The sequence below is a fragment of the Pelobates fuscus genome, chromosome 10 (genome assembly GCF_036172605.1).
Source record: "Pelobates fuscus isolate aPelFus1 chromosome 10, aPelFus1.pri, whole genome shotgun sequence".
Classification (NCBI taxonomy): domain Eukaryota; kingdom Metazoa; phylum Chordata; class Amphibia; order Anura; family Pelobatidae; genus Pelobates; species Pelobates fuscus.
The window spans coordinates 21,594,536-21,618,761 of record NC_086326.1 but is presented as its reverse complement, the minus strand read 5'-3'; the positions used below and the strand labels follow the sequence as shown (position 1 = coordinate 21,618,761).

At 42.8% G+C, this 24,226-nt stretch overlaps 2 protein-coding genes and 1 pseudogene across 2 annotated transcripts in view; 1 reads left to right on the top strand and 2 right to left on the bottom strand.

Annotated features, from left to right (window-relative positions):
* The window catches only part of MMS19 (MMS19 homolog, cytosolic iron-sulfur assembly component), a 93,794-nt gene extending 77,629 nt beyond the window's left edge, over positions 1–16,165 (bottom strand). The window contains exon 1 of the mRNA XM_063434192.1: positions 16,093–16,165. Within this exon, the coding sequence (XP_063290262.1) occupies positions 16,093–16,165 (73 nt within the window). The remainder of the gene's footprint in view (positions 1–16,092) is intronic.
* LOC134575493 (cathepsin B-like) lies at positions 7,842–11,797 on the bottom strand (annotated as a pseudogene).
* Positions 16,166–16,587: 422 nt separating the features above from the next.
* The window catches only part of UBTD1 (ubiquitin domain containing 1), a 47,395-nt gene continuing 39,756 nt past the window's right edge, over positions 16,588–24,226 (top strand). The window contains exon 1 of the mRNA XM_063434195.1: positions 16,588–16,672. Within this exon, the coding sequence (XP_063290265.1) occupies positions 16,591–16,672 (82 nt within the window). The 5' untranslated portion in view covers positions 16,588–16,590. The remainder of the gene's footprint in view (positions 16,673–24,226) is intronic.

Below are 24,226 nucleotides of genomic sequence, written 5' to 3'. Positions count from 1 at the left end.
GTAGCATAAAATTGCAGAGTTGAAGATTTTATATATTAAGATAATTGACGTATTGTGGTGGTTTATAAAAAGTGGTACACCTGTTTTCATGCCAACATTTTGTTGTGATTTGTATTTATGCCAACATTTTGCTTAATCTGTGCCACATTGTATTCTGTTGTGCCATTCCTGACAATTTTGTCCTTTTTTGACTAACATTTTAAATAGCGAGGGTTGTCAATGTATGGAAAAGAAGTGCAAAAGTGTCTAATTTTTCTGACAACATTTTCCATGAGTGGCGGATTATTTGAAACAGGTCTTTTTTTTTTTTTTTAAAGGTTAAAGGATCTTAACATGTATAGCTTGGAGGAAAGACGATACAGGGGTGATATGATAGAAACATTTAAATACATAAAGGGAATCAACACAGTAAAGGAGGAGACTGTATTTAAAAGAAGAAAAACTACCACAACAAGAGGACAAAGTCTTAAATTAGAGGGACAAAGGTTTAAAAATAATATCAGGACGTGTTACTTTACAGAGAGGGTAGTGGATGCATGGAATAACCTTCCAGCTGAAGTGGTAATGGTTAACACAGTGAGGGAGTTTAAGCATGAGTGGGATAGGCATAAGGCTATCCTAGCTATAAGATAAGGCCAGGGACTAATTAGAGTATTTAGAAAATTGGGCAGACTAGATGGGCCGAATGGTTCTATCTGCCGTCACATTCTATGTTTCTATGTTTAAAAAAAAATGTTTAAAAATCCTTCAGATTATGAATGCCTTTTACTCCTACAAATAGTAGTTTTTGTCTTCTTAATTTCTAAATGGAATCCATTAAAATTTCATCAGAAAACAAAAGAGGCAAAAAAGAAAAATTAAATAAAAAAAAAATATATAGAGGCAGATTATTTTACTGCCTTACAGTAAACGCGGAAAAATGTCCCCACTGTATAAAGGTGAATCAACAGTTTTATTTTATAAGAAAATCGAGCTTTGCCACAAAACTGGTGCAAAAGTGAGTATGACAATTTTTATGCATACGCTTTTGTCTCTTACTATAGCTATCTACTGTGTACAGTTTTGCTTAAATCAGTTGTTATAAAGAATAGATTGGATACTAGTGTTGCACGAAAAGCAAACAAAGAAACAAAGAAATCCATGAACCCAAATAAAAGAGAATGAAGTGTGACAATAGTTAATTTGGAAACCCTACAAGCAACAAAGCTGCATCTACACATGCTAATTGCAAAACAAATTATCCTTTGTTGTTACTGACCATTAAAGAAACACTATAAACCTGTATTCCTGACGCTATTGTGTCCCTGTGCCTAGTTAGATTCAGCCCTCCCTGTTGAATAACAGGTTTAGAAAAAGCTTTTAACTGACCTTTTTCCAGTGCCGAGACTCCCTTGCTCACCTCTCTGCTCGCCATAAGATCGTGGAGAAAGCATTGCTTCCTCATCTCTGGCCCATTACAATACTAATATTAATAATAGAGGAATATTGGGGTCCTGATACGCCTGTACAGCGAGTGCATCCAATGCTTCTAATAGGAACGCATTGAATTCAATGCTTTTATATGAGCTGTAATGTCACGTGTGTTAGTTTAACTTGGTCAGTGCAGGGGAAGCACCTCTAGTGGCTGCCTGAAAGTGGCCCTTTAAAACACCACAATCATGACATGGGATAGCAGAATATTTTACATAGAATCACACTAATATGTTGTCAGCTGATACCGCTCCCAGGTGGATCAGGTAATTGAAGTTAAAAGACGTGGTCGGACCATGATATGTTAATAGTAGATATACAAGATCTGTTTCAGAGAGCCCCACCACCATGGAGACTGAGTGATACCTTGTTAAAATCCAAAGAAAACAAAGAGTATATCAATTTAATATTTTAAAAAATTTTGAAGAAAATATATCGGTAGAGAGATTTCTTCTGAATGCCTTTAGAGTACTTTTAAAACTGTAATAAGGGGCTATTGGATTAAAATTGCAAGCCAAGAAAAAAAGAAGAGAGGACTAAATCTGGCAGATCTTTACATTCAGTTTTATGGTCTTGCCGCACTTAACAAGGAAGCATTTTCGATACAGAGAGAAAAGCAAATTAAGCTTTTTCGAGGTAAGATCAGCACAAAAATATCGGAAATAATAGAAACTAATTTAAGCAGCCTAAAAACATATTATACTATAGGAACAACAGGGTAGATACAATTCTAACTAACAAGTTTAACTAAATGTATAAATTAATAAAAGATGGCAAGACATATTTAAAGCCAGAAGAGATAGGTAATGTGTTCAAAATTTTTTATGAACAACTCTATAATCTGGAGGACTTCTCAACACCCTTACAAATTGATAATTATTTTAAAAAATTATAATATACGACAATATCTTTGGAAAATTTAAGGATTCTCTACCAGCAGTTTGACTCATCCGAGGTTCAACACGCAATTAGTAAGTTACAATATAATAAAGCCCCAGAGGGCTATACGAACATGTTCTATAAAGTTTTCAAGAACAGTGTTATTGTACCTTTAACTGATACCTTTAATGAATTGGCAGCAAAAGGGTTGGCCTCAAAAGAGCTATTAAGAGCGAATATAATCCCTGTCCTAAAACAGGACAAGGTACAGACGGATGCATCAAGCTATCGCCCAATATCTTTAGTTAATATAGATATGAAGATATATGCTTCAATTTTATCAGAAAGACTTAAAAATATCTTGCCTTCAGTTACTCATTTGGATCAGATAGGTTTCCTAATGGCAAGACAGGCTTGTCATTATACAAGACGGGTTGTAAGACGAACCCTAAATAGACCCTACCCTAACCCTATCCTAAACCAAACCCAACCCTAACCCTACCCTACCCCTACCCTAAACCTAACCCAACCCTAACTCAGTCCTACCCTAACCCTACCCTAACCTAAACGTAGCCCAGCCCTAACCTAGCCCTACACTAACCCTACCCCAACCCAACCCTAACCTAACCCTAACCCACTCCTACCCTATCCCTACCCTAACCTAACCCTAGTCCCACCCTATCCCAAACCTACCCAAACCCCAATCCTACCTCTGCGTGGCAAGTGTGGCCTGGTGCTCACCGGGCGGGAGAGGCGGACGATCTCCCGATCCTGGGATGCCCAGAAGCAGCTACTTCCCGGCAGGAGCTCCGCTACCCCCCCCCCCCCCTCGGACGGGTGGGGGTTATCCTGGTCCACCCCCGAGAGGCTGTCTGGAGCTAATGGACGCACAGAGCACAGCCGCCCAGGCTGACATACTCATCTGCGACTCTCCCAATATTGCGGCAGCCGCGTGTCCTCCTGGTACCAGCAAAGCATGGCAGGATATTGAGTCTAAGCTGGACAGACTCTTTAATCAATTTTGGAAGCAAATAACAAGCAGGAAGTCCACCAACGCAAAAGACGTCGAAGACGGGACCGGAGGCACAAACAGAAATGCAGAGCCTGCCCTACGTCAAGCACTCGCCTCCACCTTAAGCCACCACAATCCCGCACCGGACGTGAAGCACCACCGGGACAGATCTGACCACCCGACAAAACAAGCTTCCACCACCTCAAGCCGCGAACCCGGCACTTTGTTGTTCCAGGTATCCGGGACTCCCAGGGTCTGCACCTGGCGCCCAGAAGGGATTGGATGAGCACAAGCAGTAAACAGCAGCCTGCCAAGCATGTCCCTCTATAGCCGATCCTCCACACCATGCCTTTGATCACATGAACTGCTCTCTGCACATTAACTAATCGTAAAGTAGCAAGCGTTTAAACATGTCATTATTCACCTCCTAAAGAGTTTATTGTCGTAGTTCCTTACATGCCTTTACCTTAACCGTTCATGTATTATGTTATTCACTAGTCTCATCTCATGGGGCGACTCACACTTGATTTATAAGTAGTGGTGGAGCTGCTGATATAAATACACAGTTGATAACGTGCAACAGAGGCGGCTCTAGGCTGAGGGTGGTGGGGGGTGCTGAGGCTGAGGGTGGTGGGGGGTGCTGAGGCTGAGGGTGGTGAGGGGGTGAGGCTGAGGGGGGTGAGGCTGAGGGGGGTGGGGGGTGAGGCTGAGGATGGTGAGGGGTGAGGCTGAGGGGGTGGGGGGTGATGCTGAGGATGGTGAGGGGGTGATGCTGCGGGTGGTTGGGGTAGGGAGGGTGATGCTGAGGGTGGTGAGGATGGTGAGGGGGGTTATGCTGAGGGTGGTGATGCTGAGGGTGGTGAGGGAGGGTGATGTTGAGGGTGAGGATGGTGAGGGGGGTTATGCTGAGGGTGGTGATGCTGAGGGTGGTGAGGGAGGGTGATGCTGAGGGTGGTGAGGGAGGGTGATGCTGAGGGTGGTGGGTTGGTGAGGCTGAGGGTGGTGGGGGGTGGTGAGGCTGAGGGTGGTGGTGGGTGCTGAGGCTGGTGGGGTGGTGAGGCTGAGGGTGGTGGGGGTGGTGAGGCTGAGGGTGGTGGGGAGGGCTGAGGGTGGTGGGGGGTGCTGAGGCTGAGGGTTGTGGGGTGCTGAGGGTGGTGGGGAGGGTGGTGAGGCTGAGGGTGGTGGGGGTGGTGAGGCTGAGGGTGGTGGGGAGTGCTGAGGCTGAGGGTGGTGGGGGTGCTGAGGCTGAGGGTTGTGGGGTGCTGAGGGTGGTGGGGAGGGTGGTGAGGCTGAAGGTGGTAGGGAGGCTGAGGGTGGTGAGGCTGAGGGTGGTAGGGAGGCTGAGGGTGGTGGGGAGGGTGGTGAGGCTGAGGGTGTTAGGGAGGGTGAGGAGGCTGAGGGTGGTAGGGAGGGTGATGAGGCTGAGGGTGGTGGGGAGGGTGGGGAGGCTGAGGGTGGTGGGGAGGGTGGTGAGGCTGGCTGAGGGTGGTAGGGAGGGTGATGAGGCTGAAGGTGGTGGGGAGGGTGGTAGGGAGGCTGCGTGTGGTGGGGGGTGAGAGAGCCTACCTTTAGTCCCTGGTGGTCCAGTGTGCTCCTTGGTGGTCCGGTGGCCACTGCTCTCGGTCTGCAGCTCCTCAGAGCTGCAGACCATGTAATCTCGCGAGACCATCAGAGCGTTGCTGTGGTAACCCGCGGCAACGCTCTGATTGGCCGGTTTTCGCTAGACACATGGTCTGCAGCTCTGCTCACTGCGGAGCTGCAGACCCGTGTCTGCGCTGGCTGGCCGGGCAGCCAGGAGGGGCCTCGCACCCGGCGGCATACCGGGCAAGCCGCCGGGCCCCATCCTGGTGTCAGGTCCTCGGTCAGTGACCGAGGACCTGACACAGTCTGCCCACAGGTGGTTTAGGCGGCCGCGAGGCCCCAGCCAGCGCGAGGCCTTAGGCGGCCGCCTAAACCACCTAATTAGAGAGCCGCCTCTGACGTGCAAGCTACACCCTAAACATGACAGTCATCTTTCACAACAATGTACTGCTATATACTCATACCCTCAGTGCAACTAGCCATGATATACGCATGTTCAGCCTAGCATGCTCAAATATAACACACTTCTGTCTAAAAAAAAAAAAAGAAAATACAAAAAAAAAAAAAAAAAAGAATGCAGCTTCAGAATTAATCTAAATTGTATGCTGTCTAGGAGGTGGGAGGGTCTGGGAGGGAGGGTCTGCTGCTGATTGGCTGGAATGTGTCTGCTGACTGTGAGGTACAGGGTCAAAGTTTACTCAATGATGACGAATAGGGGGCGGACCGAACATCGCATATGTTCGCCGTCCGTGGCAAACGCGAACAAGCTATGTTCGCCAGGAACTATTCGCCAGCGAACTGTTCGGGACATCACTACCTGTAGACAATGAATCGTAGTGAATTGATAATTAAATTACAAAATTCAGGTTAAAATAGACAGGGCGTGACCTGGCTATAGTTGAGATGAAGGCTTTTGCAGTTCAGTTTTCAATCCACTATAGTTTAATGAATACATTCTAAAAAAAAAATGGAAAAACTTCTAGAAGTGGAATTATCACACCAAAAACCTATTGATGACATAGCTTTACCTTTTCTGTCTGTTAACAGTAACATTTCTATACCACTCTCTCCAGTGTGTGTTCTGTATGAAGATCAAATCAAAGTTCTAAAAGTGGGATAATCAGCAAGGATACTGCATTGTTTTCCATAGGGATTGCAGCATCAAAGGTGCAAAAATCTGTTTGGCAGCACGGCATCTACAATCTTTTATCTAGGCTGTAGGTTGCACACTAACAATTGAACAAAGGTCTGAAAAACCACACGTAAGGCAGATTTAGAATCCATCCATGTTCCTGCGTTTCAAATTCAACCCTATACCCACTGGGGGTTCTGTTGCATTCAGGAGATTAAGTCATCTATCACCACCATGCATTACTTGAAGAATTTAAAAAGGTCTGCCTCCCAGCTATCAGTAAGAGCCTAGTTTTGTCAGTTCATACTAAGGCTTTATTAATGGTTACAGTAACTGATTCCATTACTGATGATATTGTCATTTACCAGGAGTTCTAAGAACATGGCCAACTCTTGCCGATAACAAGTAGCAGGGCTAGCGGACAGCATGGGGAGGGATGGTAGGCAGAGGAAAGGAGTGTGATTATAGCGCTGTTCTAAACGGCAATTTTTACATTTGCTATTGATTAGGCTTAGATGGAAATTACTGAGGAATTAATTTATGATTTTTGAAAAAAATGGCATGACAGGTCCCATTTAATCACATACCAAACTGTGACAGAATTAAATCTGAATGTCAAAATTCGGAAAATTCTCAAACCCTGGTCTAATCACAGCTTTGTTTTTTACTAAATTGGCTATTTTGGCCTATATCGGCCACATATCGGCCAGGTTTAGAGGTAACATGAAGACAGATTTCATTAATTCACTCTCTGGATGATCTTTTAGTGCAGTACAGAGTGACCTGATCTGAAAATTGCTCTTGAAACATAACCACAGGGCTCTCTCTCTAATAATTGATGTACTGAGCATATGGTCACCATAGCAACTTTTATGTTCATTCAGTAAACAGTCAGAGTTAGTCACTAAACTCCAAATTTCAAAGAATTAAATGTATTGGCAATATTGAGGGTAAAATAGCCAAGCTATAACTATAGTTAGCGGAGTTTAAGAATTTCCCTAAATCAACTACTGCAGACTCCTTTTATATTTCATATTTAAAGGGAAACTATAGTGCCAGGAAAACAAAGCTGTATTTTGGGGAACAAATAAAGAAAGTAAAGTAATAAACAGAGCACACAAGTCAAGGCAAAAGTGCATTTTGAATAACCTGGCAATATATAAATTGTCAATTTTTTTTTTAGCATTTTACTTTTTTACACAGTGGTTTGTTTCTGTTTTCTATGTAAATAAAGGTATACTTTGTAATAGCAAAACATATTAACTTTACACAATGCAATTTACTTATTTGAGCATATTTAGAAACATAGAAACACCGAATGTGACGGCAGATAACAACCATTCGGCCCATCTAGTCTGCCCAATTTTCTATTTTTTTTTTTTTTTTCTGAGAAGATCAATCATTTTTATTGGCAAATAAACTAAAACAAAAATGTAATATCCTAAAAAGAACAGATGGCTGACATCCTTCAGTTTATATCATAACCCATTACATTATGCATTATTACAAGGTTAGGCAGCCATTTACATGCCATCTTTGGTCATGAAAACAAAACCTTCAGAAGCTAGGGCAAATTTATGGTTTGGTAAAGATGAAGGTAAAATTCCAGCAACCACTTTACTTCGAATCCTCTGTCCTGAATCCTAGCATGATGACGAATAGGTCAGTTGGTTGAATAGTCCACTTGGCATTTTAAGGCAATATTTTGCATATAAAAACAGGTAACACAACCAGCACAAATAAAACAAAAATACAAAATTAAGTACATCCCTTGCAGCCGCATTTAATCCTTAATCCCTCTTGAAATTGATATAAAAAAAAATAAAATCAAGACGAATCACTAAAAACACATCATTTAGATCTTTGACAGAAGATTCTCTGAATTTGTTACACTGTCTGGTAAGGAAGGATAGTACGGGCAACTACAAGCGCAGAGAAATGGTCACGTTGGGTTCTCGTAGTTCAGATCTTTCGACTTGGTAAAGAGTTAGGCTCGTTCCTTTTAGCATATTCTGATGGAGGACCTTTGACATGATCTTCAGGACATAAAACAATAAACTAAAGGAATAGCTATGTGCGCAGCAGAGTAAAATCCTACTTAAAATTTGTATTAAAAAGTAAATTTGTTTCTCTAAAAAAAATTAAAAAAATAAGTGTCTTTCAGCAAGTGTACTGTCATCCAACACTAGGAAGGCAGTGTTTTAGTTTTTGGGAACTCCAGTAACAATGTCAGCCTCTATGCCACAGTGGTTCTCTCCACGCAAAATCTTGAAGTAGCCATTATCACCCCAGTCTGAGTTCCAGGAGTTTGCACACAGCCATTATGAGGTATTATTCTCTACACCCCAGCTCAGCATCTTAATACTTGTCCTGCCTCCAAGTACTTGTCCTGCCACATGGCAGTAGACACCAGACAAACCACAAAGTCTGCCTCCACTGGTCCGTTCTTGTAGATGTCTGCCATGATTTCTTGCTGATCTTTTGGGACATGGTAGGAGTTTCCGCCAAAGTGTTTATCGGTCGAGTAGTCGGGAGTGTAGCCAGATTCAGATTCTTTCATACACTTTGGAGTGTCACCCTCCTCCCCTTTGCAAGCCGGACAGGAGCCATTGACACGATGCTCACAGGGTAGGATTGAGTATGGCCTGCAACCCACATGTGAGTCATACAATCCTCCAGAGACCAGGCCTTTCTCAACCCAATAATCCCAGGCTGCTCCAGGGTATCCTCCATTACAGCCTATTCCACACTTTGAGCCACAACAAGAAAGCAGATCTTCAGCAGAAACCTCCACGTTTACTTTTCCATTAGAGTGAACACAAGTACGATCAGAAATGGCCTACACTGCACCGAACGCCCAGCATGATCCACAGGAACCTTGGTCCTGAATTTCCCTGATAGTTGGACAGTTTGGCCAAGCTTCCCGAGAGTCAACATTTTCAGGCAAGTCCATTTGTACAGCAAATGAATACCTGGTTGGTGGTTTAGGACCTCATAATACGGTTCCACAAAGTCTCTTAACATGGTCCAGGTCCAGGTTTTTAAGTTATGCCCAGCCATCCACGTAGTGTTTAGTTTGTTGATGTAATTTATCATATCAGGGGATAAAGGTTCAAAAAGGTGATATTACAACAGTCGGCGTTGGTGGCCAGAATGCAGAGAAGAATCCACAGGCCACCACATTGTTGTGCAAATCCCGCTGAGGTTGCTGCTCTTACAAAGGAAAGGAAGGGATTTATTCATTTATTTAAGTCTTTTGATTAATCCCCAAACAGGGAGTTGTGAAACAAATGCAAAGAAGAAATTATAGATTTAAGGCCAAAAATTTTAAATTGAAATATTCCCACCTTACAACTTTTATACCTTGTCTGTTTGGGCCTTGAATGTGCAGCTCCGCAGTCAATTCTCCTCAATTCCCATGTATTTTATATAAATAATTGATAATTCACATTATAATTATTATTATTATTATTATTGGTTATTGTTTGTTATTATTATAATGCTAAGTGACAACCATTTATACTCTCCATGATATACAGAAGACGTTGATATTATTTCACTCTAAACAGTAGTTTAATTTGAGACTTTTGGATACATTCTTACATACATTTCAGGCTTATCTTTCCTTGCTAATCAAAGTATCCTCATGTCTGAAAAGCATGGAGATGCAGTATGTAATTAAAAGCTACTGGTCCAGCCAGCGAGCATTTACAAATGCTAAAAATAGGCAAATGTACTTAGCTTAATGGTAACTAGATAGGCTTAGAACTCTGGCATGAGTGTGCTTGGAGTCCTTTGTCGTGTGCGGCTGTCAAGATCACAGCATTTGGAGGTGTTATAATAAATACAATACAAATCAAATAACTTCTACTGTCGCTGCTGAATGAGGTAGATTATATTTTCTGAAGCTTCACTGGGTTTTGGTATACATGTTTGCATTACATTATAATTCAATATAAAATATTTATGAGGAAAAAAATGACTGTTGTGGAAGATCAACTGTTAATTTAGATTAACCCTTAAAGAGACCATCGATATGCTGTTTGGTAAAAAAGGGACAAAAACCTTATTAAAGGAACACTATAGGCACCAGGACCACTTCTTCTCAATAAAGTGGTCCCTTTTAACCCTGCAGTTGAAAAAATGTGCCATTCTGTTCACATTGCGTGGTTAACTTGCCTCTATTGGCTGTGAATATGACCTCCACTAGAGGCGCTTTGATGAAATAATGGAGTAGAACTCTGCTATTTTAGTTAGTTGGTCTCGGAGAGACCATCTGATTGGCCCGTGCGCACTGGCCTCCCAATGCTTTTGATGATGTTTTCAGTCAAGGAGGTGGAGTTTTAAGTGGGAGACCAGTTCGGCAATGGAAAAAAAGATGAACACTGGTAGCGCTGGTCCGGTCACCTAAACGGTGGCCTGGGCCCTATAATTTGTATTACTAACAGTATAGGTTTCCTTTAACCCATAATGCTGGACATGGCCTAACTTTGGGGTATGTCATCAGCCTTAAGCACACCAGGCAAGGCACTAAATAACCAATTGTGCATGCACAGTATCATTTCTTTTTTTTTTTTTTGTAATTCTTTATTTTTGTTGTGCATGGTATAACAACAGGCTTGTTCAGCCACAATAGCAGTCACAAGCAGTTATATAACGAACAGGTAAAACATAGCGTGGCATATGAGTATACAGCACATTTTTAGTTTTGTAGGAGAAAAAACAAAAGAAGCAAGCTATTCCGATAACGATGCCTATCTGGGTAGGCTGTTATATGAGAAATGTTAAACAATGCATTAGCATAGGTACGCATTATGTATTTACATTGCGAGGTCATAGCAGAGGTTAGCTTAAGGTAACGGTATTATACATGCTAACAAAATTAGAATAGATGATATTTTAAACTATGTCTATAACCGGTAATTCTACAAATGCTAGGTTCTAGATGCTTTAACTGACAACCCGGTCTAATGGTTTGACTGTGCTAGTTTGGTTGGAGCATGCAACACATCTGTTGTTGTCTGTTAAAACATATGCTTACTGAGTGCTGCATAAACAAAGGCAATAAGAGTAAAAGTGAAGACAATCAAAAGTATAACATGCAATATGGTATAGCTGGTATGTCCCCTGGCTACACATGGTTAATATAGTTCTGCTCAGGACATTCAGCCTATGCCGCTTAGAGTCCAGACCTGATGAGGTGGCTTGGAGCCGGGCTCTGCTCCCCCTCCTTGCGCTTTCCATGTGCGGCGTCGAGCCAGTGAAGAATGTGACCTCCAGGGGTTGGCATTTTTGTGCGCCATGTAGCTTAAGAAGATCGCCTCTGGGTTATTTTGCCCCTGCTGTGGGCGTCTGGAGCTCCGTGGTCGAGGTGAGTAGTAGCGTCCATGCTGTTGGCCTGACCGGCGGACTGTTGTTCGCCACTGTGGTTTCTTGCTCTTCTTCTGTTTAGAAGCTGTACGGGGGGGCTGTTTATGCTTGATGCTTCGTGTAGTGGGATATCCCCCTGGAACTGCTCGGTTTTCTGCAGGCATGCAGGATAGCTTGTTGGGTTGATCTCCCTCTGGAGGCTGATTTGGTGTCGCTGCAATTAGAGCCTCGAATTTGGCCCAGAAGTCAGCAAAGGCGGCATCCAGTCGCTCCAGCACATGTTCTGCCGCACTTCCTCGTGTCTCCATGGGTTGCAGCGGGCCCTGCTGGTGATGCATAGGCCCGGCCGCCATCTTAGGTGGGTCAGCCGCGATCATGCGTCGGGAGGTGGTAGCTGTGCAGGGTTGATAGGGGCACCAGCTAGTGGATACCGGGATAACCCCCGCCGGTCCAGAGGGGGGGGGGAAGGAGCATAGCTTCGGTCACCAGGGCCATTCAGGCAACAAAGGAGCCTGGAGAGCGGCCGTCTCTCCAGAGCTCAGGCTTTTGTAGGCCGCTGACTGCTTTCAGGACGTACCGGGGCCGGATCTGCTCACAACGAGTATCCTCCGGTGTACTGCAACTCCCTCGGTAAGATAAGTGCCTAAAGCGGTCTGCTAGATGAGTGACCTGGGTGTAAATCTCGCTTTATTGGGGCCAGATGCAGGAGCTTGTGTTAAGCACGTCTGGTTCCCTTGGCAGTCAGGCTCCGCCCCCATTTCTAAGCAATCTACACTATGTATTCCTTCTTCTTGAGCGTTGCCAAGGCCTTATGGGAGTTGGAATTCCATGACAGCTCACTAGCTTGCCTTTGGCTAACCCTGTGTCATATGCAGAAATAATATAATATAGCAGCTCTATTTTAATATTTTAAGGGACACTTCAAGCACCATAGCCACTGCAGATTATATCAGTGAGGACACAAGGAGGTTACTGATGTGGTTCTCCCATTTTGAAGAGTTTTGAGTCCCCCAGCGCACATTACACACTCCTATCGCCAATGTGATCACATGGAGAAATATTTGGAGCTTTCTGTATAGAATTCTAACATACATAACTAAATAAAAGTATTACTCTTGTTAAAACCAAATATTTTTTAAAGCCGGTTTTAAATTGGGATACAAATATAACAAAACAATGTTTGGCGCAATCTAAATGTCATTCCTATGACCATATGGATCATACAGGGAGTGCAGAATTATTAGGCAAATGAGTATTTTGACCACATCATCCTCTTTATGCATGTTGTCTTACTCCAAGCTGTAAAGGCTCGAAAGCCTACTACCAATTAAACATATTAGGTGATGTGCATCTCTGTAACGAGAAGGGGTGTGGTCTAATGACATCAACACCCTATTTCAGGTGTGCATAATTATTAGGCAACTTCCTTTCCTTTGGCAAAATGGGTCAAAAGAAGGACTTGACAGGCTCAGAAAAGTCAAAAATAGTGAGATATCTTGCAGAGGGATGCAGCACTCTTAAAATTGCAAAGCTTCTGAAGCGTGATCATCGAACAATCAAGCGTTTCATTCAAAATAGTCAACAGGGTCGCAAGAAGCGTGTGGAGAAACCAAGGCGCAAAATAACTGCCCATGAACTGAGAAAAGTCAAGCGTGCAGCTGCCAAGATGCCACTTGCCACCAGTTTGGCCATATTTCAGAGCTGCAACATCACTGGAGTGCCCAAAAGCACAAGGTGTGCAATACTCAGAGACATGGCCAAGGTAAGAAAGGCTGAAAGACGACCACCACTGAACAAGACACACAAGCTGAAACGTCAAGACTGGGCCAAGAAATATCTCAAGACTGATTTTTCTAAGGTTTTATGGACTGATGAAATGGGAGTGAGTCTTGATGGGCCAGATGGATGGGCCCGTGGCTGGATTGGTAAAGGACAGAGAGCTCCAGTCCGACTCAGACGCCAGCAAGGTGGAGGTGGAGTACTGGTTTGGGCTGGTATCATCAAAGATGAGCTTGTGGGGCCTTTTCGGGTTGAGGATGGAGTCAAGCTCAACTCCTAGTCCTACTGCCAGTTTCTGGAAGACACCTTCTTCAAGCAGTGGTACAGGAAGAAGTCTGCATCCTTCAAGAAAAACATGATTTTCATGCAGGACAATGCTCCATCACACGCGTCCAAGTACTCCACAGCGTGGCTGGCAAGAAAGGGTATAAAAGAAGAAAATCTAATGACATGGCCTCCTTGTTCACCTGATCTGAACCCCATTGAGAACCTGTGGTCCATCATCAAATGTGAGATTTACAAGGAGGGAAAACAGTACACCTCCCTGAACAGTGTCTGGGAGGCTGTGGTTGCTGCTGCACGCAATGTTGATGGTGAACAGATCAAAACACTGACAGAATCCATGGATGGCAGGCTCTTGAGTGTCCTTGCAAAGAAAGGTGGCTATATTGGTCACTGATTTGTTTTTGTTATGTTTTTGAATGTCAGAAATGTATATTTGTGAATGTTGAGATGTTATATTGGTTTCACTGGTAAAAATAAATAATTGAAACGGGTATATATTTGGTTTTTGTTAAGTTGCCTAATAATTATGCACAGTAATAGTCACCTGCACACACAGATATCCCCCTAAAATAGCTATAACTAAAAACAAACTAAAAACTACTTCCAAAAATATTCAGCTTTGATATTAATGAGTTTTTTGGTTTCATTGAGAACATGGTTGTTGTTCAATAATAAAATTAATCCTCAAAAATACAACTTGCCTAATAATTCTGCACTCCCTGTATGTTTAGGTTGAATATATTTACTGTAATATCTCCTGAAGTAGTCAACCTCATGGAGTTTATTCACTTAAGTTCTGATGTAGTTCAGATTCACAAAATTCAGATAAAATAACCGCATTGCAAATTTTCAATTCTCATCTTTATTGAAGGCAAATCCTGCTGAAATTCTGTATCAATCTCGGCAACAGTCAGGGTTTTTCACTAGAGTGACAATTGCCCAGAACACAAAGTGAATTTAAAAATGTTGCCTAAAAATATGAGAAGAATTACCCAAGTCAGTTTATGGCCTAACATTTTAAATGTGTCTTGGATTCACTTTTAATACCTTGCACTTCGCACATTAGTTAATAACTCTGAATTTCCGGATACCCCTACTTGGTACTGGATAATATTTGCATTCAGATTTAAATGAATAAAATCCATGTGAAACTAATTTAGCATTAATAATGATTTCCCCAACTCTATTAAATATACCAATCTTGTATTAAGGTGACAGGGGCTTTTGCCAACAGCCTACTATCTGAAATAGTGGCAGAAATGATTGGATGATCCACAGAAACTTTGAGGTTACCAATGGTGACCTGCAGGAGGAGTGTGAGTCTTTGAAGTCACATAGGAGGAGCTGTTGAAGGGATGTTTTTCATGTTCTGGTTTATGACTTAAGACTCTGGGTGGAATGCAAAAAATCCAATAAACTGAGTGAACCTCTGAAAAGAGACGTGGTATAAAAAAAGAATTATGTGTCTGCAAAAAACATTATGAGCCAGACTGGTGCAAGAGCAAAAATACTGCAGACAATTTTTATTTTTGTTTATTAATGTTTCAGAGGAAAATATTGTACGGAAAATAAACACATACCAACAGCTCTGTTTATATAACAATGAGTAACGCAAAACAATGCAAAAATTAACTAAATTTAGCTAAGGGAAACTCTCTCTCTCTCTTGATCCAGGAACTACAAAACATTGGTCTCAGTTTGTAAACAGATCCTGCTTTTTTAAAATTTAGATATAAATAGTTTTAGTTTTAGACTAGAAATAACCGAATCAGTCCAGTGATGCAGATGTGAACTAGTTTAAATTAGTACCTTGTAATACCTCGTCTATTGGACTAACAGAATTTTGGAATGACAAGCTCTCTTTCTCAAGTCTAAAGCATTTCTGAACATAAATGTTAAGTTATATTCACAGTGGGTGTTTATGAAGGTGAATAACACTGTGACACAAACAGGAGGGCAAGAAAGAAGTCTAAAGCTCAGGACTGTCCTGTTGAATCCAGGAAAGTTGGGAAGTACTATGCATGCCATGGTATAGTTGATTATCGCTTTTAAAGGCAATTTGATACAACATACTCCAGTTTAACCTTTACAAGAAAAGGCCTTAAGTTTATCTACACCAGACAGATGACCAGTTTGTTATCATTAAATGATTTTCATGAAAAGAAAGCCAGAAATGCTTAAATATCTACTGAAACCACAACACAATGTCAAATGTGGATGAATCAGCTGTGTAGACGAAACCTTCCAGTAATCTAATTAAAACAGAAGTATTGTTCACCAAAGGACACCCATCCCGGCAGTTTTGTGTATCTGGGGGTGGGGGTCACTGACCCCAGCTTAGCAGTGATGATCTCTGCTTGAGCTGGGAGATTACATGCAGAGGAACAGACACAGCAGGAGAAGGGTTTGCAGAACTGAGATAAAAAAAGGAGACACAGCATGGGATCTCATCAGTCTCAAGTGAATGAAAAGGGGGGCGCAAGCAACAAAGGTTAATTTGAATGCATATTAATTGCGTGTAAAGGGAGGGAGGGGGTGTTACTGAGCTGCAGGGTGACTCTAGGGCTGTGTCACATGCTCTTACCTGAACAGGGAGGAGTAAGAGGTGGATTCCATTTACAAGGAAACATTTTGTAACAAACAGTTGATAGGGGCATTGCCTGTGAGCTTGGGCAGGGGCACAGGAAGAGGACAGTCTGTACAGATCAATCAGGATGCAGATCCCTTCTTCCTTGTAGGATTACAGTATCAGGGGAGGCTCAGTCCACAGACAGGACGTGTGCAAGATCAAAGCACTTTTCTCTCCCTCTATCCTGTGTCCATGTTTGAGAGCTGTGCTGGGATCCCCCCAAGGTGCTCTCACTTCCTGCATGCTTGAACAGTGAAAGGCAGGAAATTGCCCTGAAAACTGAGATGAATCAAGGAAAAGTTGGGGAAGATCCTGCAGACTGGAAGTAACCTTTTGGCAGCTTTTGGATTTTTTTTTTCCAGCTTTACCTCCCCTCACCCCTCTTTTGCAGATTGGGGGGAGCAGACTGCCCTGACTGGCTGTGCATGGGGATTTAGTGATTGCAATCCGGCCATGGGAGGCTGTATGGGAAGACCCCGAGGGGAGAATCGCAGAACCAACTCCAGGGCCTCAGGCTACCCCAGCAAGAGAGCAGGTAAAATTGGGGACTTTCTCTTCACCCATGTGTATCTATTTCAGGGGCCACGATGCTCTAATCCGTAAGAGCCTTGGGGAGGGGGTGGACAACTGAGCCTATTGTTTATAGGGGTGAGTGTATACAAAGTATCCATTTATTCCTGGACACAGCATTCCATTCAGGGAGACTGGAAACAGAACCTTAGAAGATCCATGTAGAACCTTGAGGAAGTGTTACAGAATGATCAGAACAGTCAGCGAAACGAAACAGTTCTTTAACTCTCCATAGTCCTAAAAAAAAAAAAGAGGTGCTGCAGCAGCTGCTCATCGAAACCACTTCTAATCCTATATCTCATCCCCCAGCAGTCCAGCGTTCATGGATTGCCTGGAAGGCTGTGGGTTATCTGACATAAGCATTTTCTCAATATTTCCCCAGCTCAGCATTGCTGTCATGTAGTTTCACTTCCCCCAGTCTCATGTCTAAGAGGTTTGTTTTATCTCCCATTAGACCCTGCAATTAGGAAGGCTGTGTTTATCAAACAGCACAGTATCTGAGATAAGGATACACAAGCAGAAATGGCTATATGCATCCACACACATCAAAGTCACCAGCTGATTGAAATCAGCTTCTCTATGTAACCATGAAATCCCAATGTGATAAGATATTTACTGCAGGTCCAGTAACTAGGAAACATTGGTCTAAGTTTGTAAACAGATCCTGCTTTTTAAATATTTCTCTTACAAGTAAAAATAACCCAGTAAGATTAATGCATTGACTATCAGTTTCTGTATGAATACAGATAAAGCCCAAGTAACATAACTTACGTAATAATTCACTAAAGTGGGAATTGTGAGTAATTCCAAGTGAATTTAAATTTTAGAAGAAAGTTGCTGAATTGGGAAAATTCTCCAAGACAACTGCTTTTCAATTGACCTATTTTAGCCTAGAATTTTAACATTCACAATGTCACAAAAAAATACAACACTGTGTCTATTTACTACAAAATGTAATGTGTGCTATTGAAACTGAATCCAAATTCAAACAAAAATAGTCCAGATATGACCGTAGCGTGGTTGGAGCATTTTTGACAAATTTAATTTCAACGTCATTCATTTCACCACCTTATAGAATTTGTAAAATATTTTAAAGTGAAGTTCCAGAGGCAGTGATATAAATTATATAACTGTGACAAGAGGGTTAATGAACAAAGTAGTTAATAATGTGCAAATAATAATAATAATAAGCAAAATTCAAAAATGCAGGCCAACGAACTAGCCACGTTCAAAAAATTTCCAATAGTTGAATTTCCTTTTGAAATTTAATTTTTCATTCAATGTCTAGTAAGTTTTCTGACTTGACAATCCCACACCATTGTGCGCACACGTGTGGGTGTGTTTGCGTGGGTGTTTAATTTTTATTCAAGTTGCAATTTTTATCTCTTAAATGAGTATTGCGAAGTACTGAAGAATTGAGGCCAGAGTAGTCAAATTTGGAAAATTTAACAACAATTTTTCCAGTTCTGTCCTTTTGCTATCTTAGTATCACGACTGGCATTGTTTTATTAAACTGTCTTGCTTGTTTGTCCACTCTATGGTGAAACCAGGGCCAGATTAAGAGCCCAGTGGGCCTGGTGCTGACAATTATGACGGGCCTAATTACAGAATCATATCGACCAAAAACAGTAAAACACTCCCAAGCGTCGTGTATCTGATGGAGATGGTGCTGGAGAGAAAGAAAAAAGCAGCTATAAGAAAACACATACCCTAGGCTAATCTCTCTCTAATTTATGTTTTCATCTTTCAAGTAAATCCATAACCCCTAACAACAGTGTCCAGTCAAGCAGGAAGTCAATGGGCATGGTAAAAGGCTGTGCCACTGACACAAATCACGTAACCTGCCAAAAGGGGCGAACATGCCCAAAAAGAGGACATGTCTGCACAAAGAATTAGAAGGCCAGCTTGGCATGAATGCATGTCAGGCTGCCTGCCAATCATGCAGCTGGCCAACTAAGGCCATACTATGCAGACAGCACCCTGAGCTTGGCATTAATGCATCTAATGATGCGCTCGCTCAACGCTTTCTAAGGACTGTCCCCTAGCACTCGCTGGTCCACTTGTCTCCTTACCTTCTTACTAGCAGGCAGAAGCTCCTGGTATATAGTCTGGGACAGAGAAAAGCTGTATGTAGCGAGTGTAGAAGAAAGGGAACATGCCATAGTGTTAGAGAGAGCAAAGTCAGCATTACGTTAAAGGATCACTATAGGGTCAGGAACACAAACATGAATTCATGACCCTAGTGTTAACACCACCATCTAGCCCCCCTGGGCCCATCATGCCGGCATAAATATAGCAAAATCTTACTATATTCAAGCCTGAAGCTGTAACTCTGCATGCTGTTTGCCTCAGAAAAAAAGCAGTCTGCTGACATCATTAGAAGTGGTGGCCTGATCCAATCACAGTGCTTCCCCATAGGATTGGCTGAGACTGACAAAGAGTCAGGTCAGAGCCAGCATGATTCAAACACAGCCCTTGCCAATCAGCATCTCCTTAGAGAGATGAAATTAATTAATGAATCTCTATGAGGAAAGTTCAGTGTCTGCATGCAGAGGGAGGAGACACTGAATGTTTGGATGCATTTTAGGCAGCCATGACCCAGGAAGGATCTCTAACAGCCATCTGAGGAGTGGCCAGTGAAGTTATCACTAGGCTGTAATGTAAAGACTGCATTTTCTCTGAAAAGACAGTGTTTGCAGCAAAAAGCCTGACAGTAATGATTCTACTCACCAGAACAAATTCAATAAGCTGCAGTTGTTCTGGTGACTATAGTGTCCCTTTAACTATATTCACTGTCAGCCAGTCCACACAAGTTTTATTTCCATACATCCCTCTTAAGTTTCCATACTTAAGAGTATGTGAAAAGTAGTTAGGGTTGCCACCTTTCTTGGAAAAACATACCGGGCTTACTAATTTGCATAATTAAATATGTATGGGTGACATCGCATGATGTAAATCACAAGGAGTGACATAAGAGAAAATGCTGTAAAATGACCAAAAAAACTACTTAGTTTGATTCTGCTGTATAGATGGATTCCTCCCAGTGCCCCCCATGTCTCCCATTGCCCTCATGACTCAGTGCCCCCATGTGTCGATCACTCCAGGTCTCAGTGTTCCTATGTATCAGTGTCTCATTGCCCCATGTCTCCCAGTGTCCCCTAGTGTCGTGTCCCCAGGTCTCCCAGTGATCCTATGTATCACAGTGTCTTAATGCCCTATGTCTCCATGTGTCCCCATGTATCAGAGGGTCCCCATGTCACTAGGACACTAGGAAGATGGGGAGACCTGGGGACACGGGGAGACCTAGAGACACGGAGACACCAGTGACACTGGGAGACTAGGGGACTCTGGCTGGGACACATGGGGACACTGGGAAAATAGGGGACACAGACACCAGGGACACAGACACTAGAGACATTGGCTGGGGGACATGGGGACATTGAGACATGGGGACACTGAGACACCATGGCCACAGACACTAGGGACACTAGCTTGGAGACATTGAGACACTTGAGGCACTGGGAGACATGGAGGCACTAGGAGACATGGAGACAGTGAGACACTGGCAGACTGGGGGCACTGGGAGACTAGGGGTCACTGTGAGACTAGGGACACTGTGTCCCCATGTGTCTGTGTCATAATGTCTCCCAATGTCCCTTAGTGTCTCAGTGTCTGCCATAATGTCTCCCAGTGTCCCTTAGTGCCTCAGTGTACTCTCCTTGCAGCCTTTCCCCCCATTCCTTACTTCGCTGAGTTGTAGGCTGTCTCTGCAGGGTGGGTGTTGCTGTCTGGACTCTCTGTAGCTGCACCCCTGCAGATCAGTGAGTAGAGATAGGCAGGGAGGGATATGCTGGAACTTCCTATCCCTGCCTGTCTCCACATACAGCGACCCCTACTGGCCAGTGCTGGTATTGCAGAGTAATCTCTTGTTTATACTGAGAAAAATACCAGCATTTGTATTGCCAGTGTCACTGCAATATTGGCACCATCCAGGCAGCCTCAAATACTGGCTGTGCCAATAAAATAAAAGAAAGGTGAAATCCCTATGAGTAGTGTGTGTGTGTGTGAAAAAAAAAATGTAAAAAAAAATTTTTTTTTTTTATTTTTTTTATTTTTTTTTTTTTAAATCAATGGGCCTATTCCATGGGCCTGGGCCTGGAGCTGCAGCTCCATCAGCCCCTATGTTAATCCGGCCCTGGGTGAAACCAGAGCCTTTTCAAAGCGATTACCGTAACTGGCCTAACATACATGACAGGGACAGACCAGGGAAGTTTAAAGGAATTCTTCAAGTACCATAACCATTACAAACCCCTGAAGTTGTCATGGTGCCAAGAGGGCCCTCATGATCTCCCAGAGTAAGTAGTCCAACCTCTAGTGGCTGTCTCCCGGACAGCCGCTAGAGGCCGATTTCGCGATTTACACTGAGTAAATCACACTTATTTGACGCTGGACCTTCTCACGGAGTCACGCGTCAAATAAGATCCCCATAGGAAAGCACTGAGTAATGCTTTCCTATGGGCAGGTTTGAATGCGTGCGCGCCTCTGGCCGCAAATGTGCATTCGGCTCCACTCGAGACCTGACGTTGGCGGGAGAGGAGAGGTCACTGGCGCTGGATGAAGGTAAGTGGCTGAAGGGTTTTAACTCCTTCAGCGCAGAGAGAGGGGGGCACTCCAAGAGCCTAGAGTGCCAGGAAAACAGGATTGTTTTCCTGGCACTGTAGGATCCCTTTAACCCCTTAAGGACCAAACTTCGGGAATAAAAGGGAATCATGACATGTCACACATGTCATGTGTCCTTAAGGGGTTAAGGATGCTTGCACTACTTACCCAGGTCCTGCCAGGCACCCATTGCAATCTGACCTGGTGCTGGAAGTTCTTGGTTAAACCCGGTTATTGTTGTTGAACCATTCCTTTAGTTTGTCTTGGTGGAATGTTAACTTATCGTGGCGATCAATGTTATTAACAGTCAAACACTTGGGTATCACACAGGACATTCTTATTCAACTGAGCACAGCTGGAGCACAGAAAGAGACGACCTATGGGAAGGTCCAACGGTTGAGTACTATATTATTACGTAGGCCCAATTTATCCAGTGGATGCCTAGTAATCAGTTGACTCCCAATTAATATTCTTAATTTGTGAGGCTTCAATGCTTTTACAATTCTGCACAAAAATGAGGAAATAACTGAAAAATTGTGATGCATTTAAACTCCCAATAGCTGGAGGTCCAACAATGCTGATTTCCCTGTCGGTGAATATACCTCGCTGTCCGTATATTATCAGCAATTGCAAACTTTTGTTAATAAGAAGAATAAATACCATTTGTGCATAAATATATTTAGACCGAAAATAACCGCATGCTCGCTTATTTTCACTAACCAGCAAAATTGGTAAGGATTTGTTAATAATACCAAAGGAAGAAGAAAAAAAACAACCTCTCCCCTGTTATGAGAACTGATGAGAAATCCATATGGTTATTTACTAAACTGTGAATTGTGTAAAATTGACTAGAAAACTGCAAATGTAGGCTAAAATAATAGAACTGAAATAAATCATGTCCGCATTCTTTGGGGTGAGTTATGTGAACCTAACATGTCACATTTCCTTGTCAGTTCCTGGCAAATTCTACTTTTATGATTTTTTTTTTTTTTGGTAGTGCAATGACAAACTCGCATATAGACGTGCCATTATGAACATCAGAGAGGTATCAGAAAATATGACACACCTCCAGAGAACTGCACACATTTTAAATTATACCGTGCTTATTAAAAATCTTTGCTTAATATGTAATAAGTATGTGTGCCACTGAATAATGTAAGACAATTAAACTAAATAAACAAAACTAATACTATTTAGGATCTCCGCTTAAAAGCAAAGCAAAACCTGAGGCATCTAATGGCACCCTCATTATAAGCATATATGTAAAGACGATATCAGATGCAAGGATAGGTGGGGGTTTTTCAGCCCGCTCCAACCTCGAGGAAATTAGAATATAGCCTCTTCAAAGGTCTAGAAGACTTGAGAGCTTGTGTGGTTGAGAAGGATGCGGGCTTCTGCATACATCCAGTCCTCTAAAAGTCGACTGTGCGGTGTGAGAGCGCTGGTTCAATCTTGACTAAATAGACTCACAAAGTAAGTAAATAAATCCTCCCGGGAAGATTGCCGAATGTGTATACTATGTATAGGCAGCCGCCATTTAAAATTAAAATTAATGTTTAGGTGGATAAGCAAAGTCTTTTTTTTTATCCTTAAGAGCTGAATTCCCTTCCAGTGGGGACAGGGATAACCACCACAGGTTCAAAGTGAGGGAAGCAGGGCCAGCCGTAATGCCAACACGATGTAAGAGTGGGGAATTGGCCGCATTCTACACCTCCAGTAGGCCAATTGGCCTACGCCAAAGTGATCCAGTGAAACATCAAGTAATCCGATCAGAGTCTGATTAAAGCTTAAAGGGACACTGTAGGCACCCAGACCACTTAAGCTAATTGAAGTTGTCTGGGTGCTGTGTCCTTTTTGCACCTAGTGCTGCAATGTTAAGCATTGCAGTTCCAAAGAGGAATCGTAACCGACTTTTAGTCCGTTATCTGACGCTTGACGTCCTCACGCTCTGCATGAGGACCTCCAGCATCAGAATTGCCCCATAGGAAAGCATTGATTTAATGCTTTCCTATGGGGAGGTCTAATGCGCATGCGCTCGTCTCGGGAGGGAGCGGAGCTTCGACTCAGTGCTGGGAAAAGGTAAGTAAATAAAGGGTTAAAAACCCTTTATTTATTTATTTATTGGGTGGGAGGGGGCGCAAGGGAGGGGGTTGGCAGAGGGAATCTGTAGTGCCAGGAAAACAGCTTTGTATTCCTGGCACTACAGTATCCATTTAAAATTGCCAGATTACTGTAATTGTATGCTCCCTTTAGAGTTGAAGCTGAGGAGCCCATGCAGCCCACGTTTTGCTCACTTGGCGGTCAGGTTCCGTCCCTCAAGTTGGCCTACTCTTGTTTGCAATATTCTACTTGAAAATACTGGTTTAATTCGTATAATGAACCTTGTGTATGTAACAAACAAAAAGTTTGGATTTGCTTTTTTGTTTATGTGAAAACTGACTTGAAAATAAAAAAGTTTTTCTATTTTGTAGGCATGACCTGGCTCAATGTTATACGTTTCTAAATGTTTTTCAAAATCTCCGTATATTTATGATATTCTGGTCATGCAGAACAGGATTAATCCTATGGTGACCTGTCCTTAGGCAGCTGCCTATGGCCTAGAGGCTGGACGGGCCTGTGAATCATGAATCTAATTCCCTATGTGAAGAAAAAAGAGGGGGGCCCAGAATGTTAAACTGCCTAGGGCACTGTGAGATTTTAATCCTTATCTGCGGTCTTGCTTGTGAGTCTTTGATTTAAATGGCATTGATTTAAACTGGTGTATGTGTGGCCAAGCAGGGGGAAAGTTAAAGGGATTCTATAGTGTTAGTAACACAAATCTGTATTCCTAACACTATAGTATCCTCCCCCTCCTTTACAC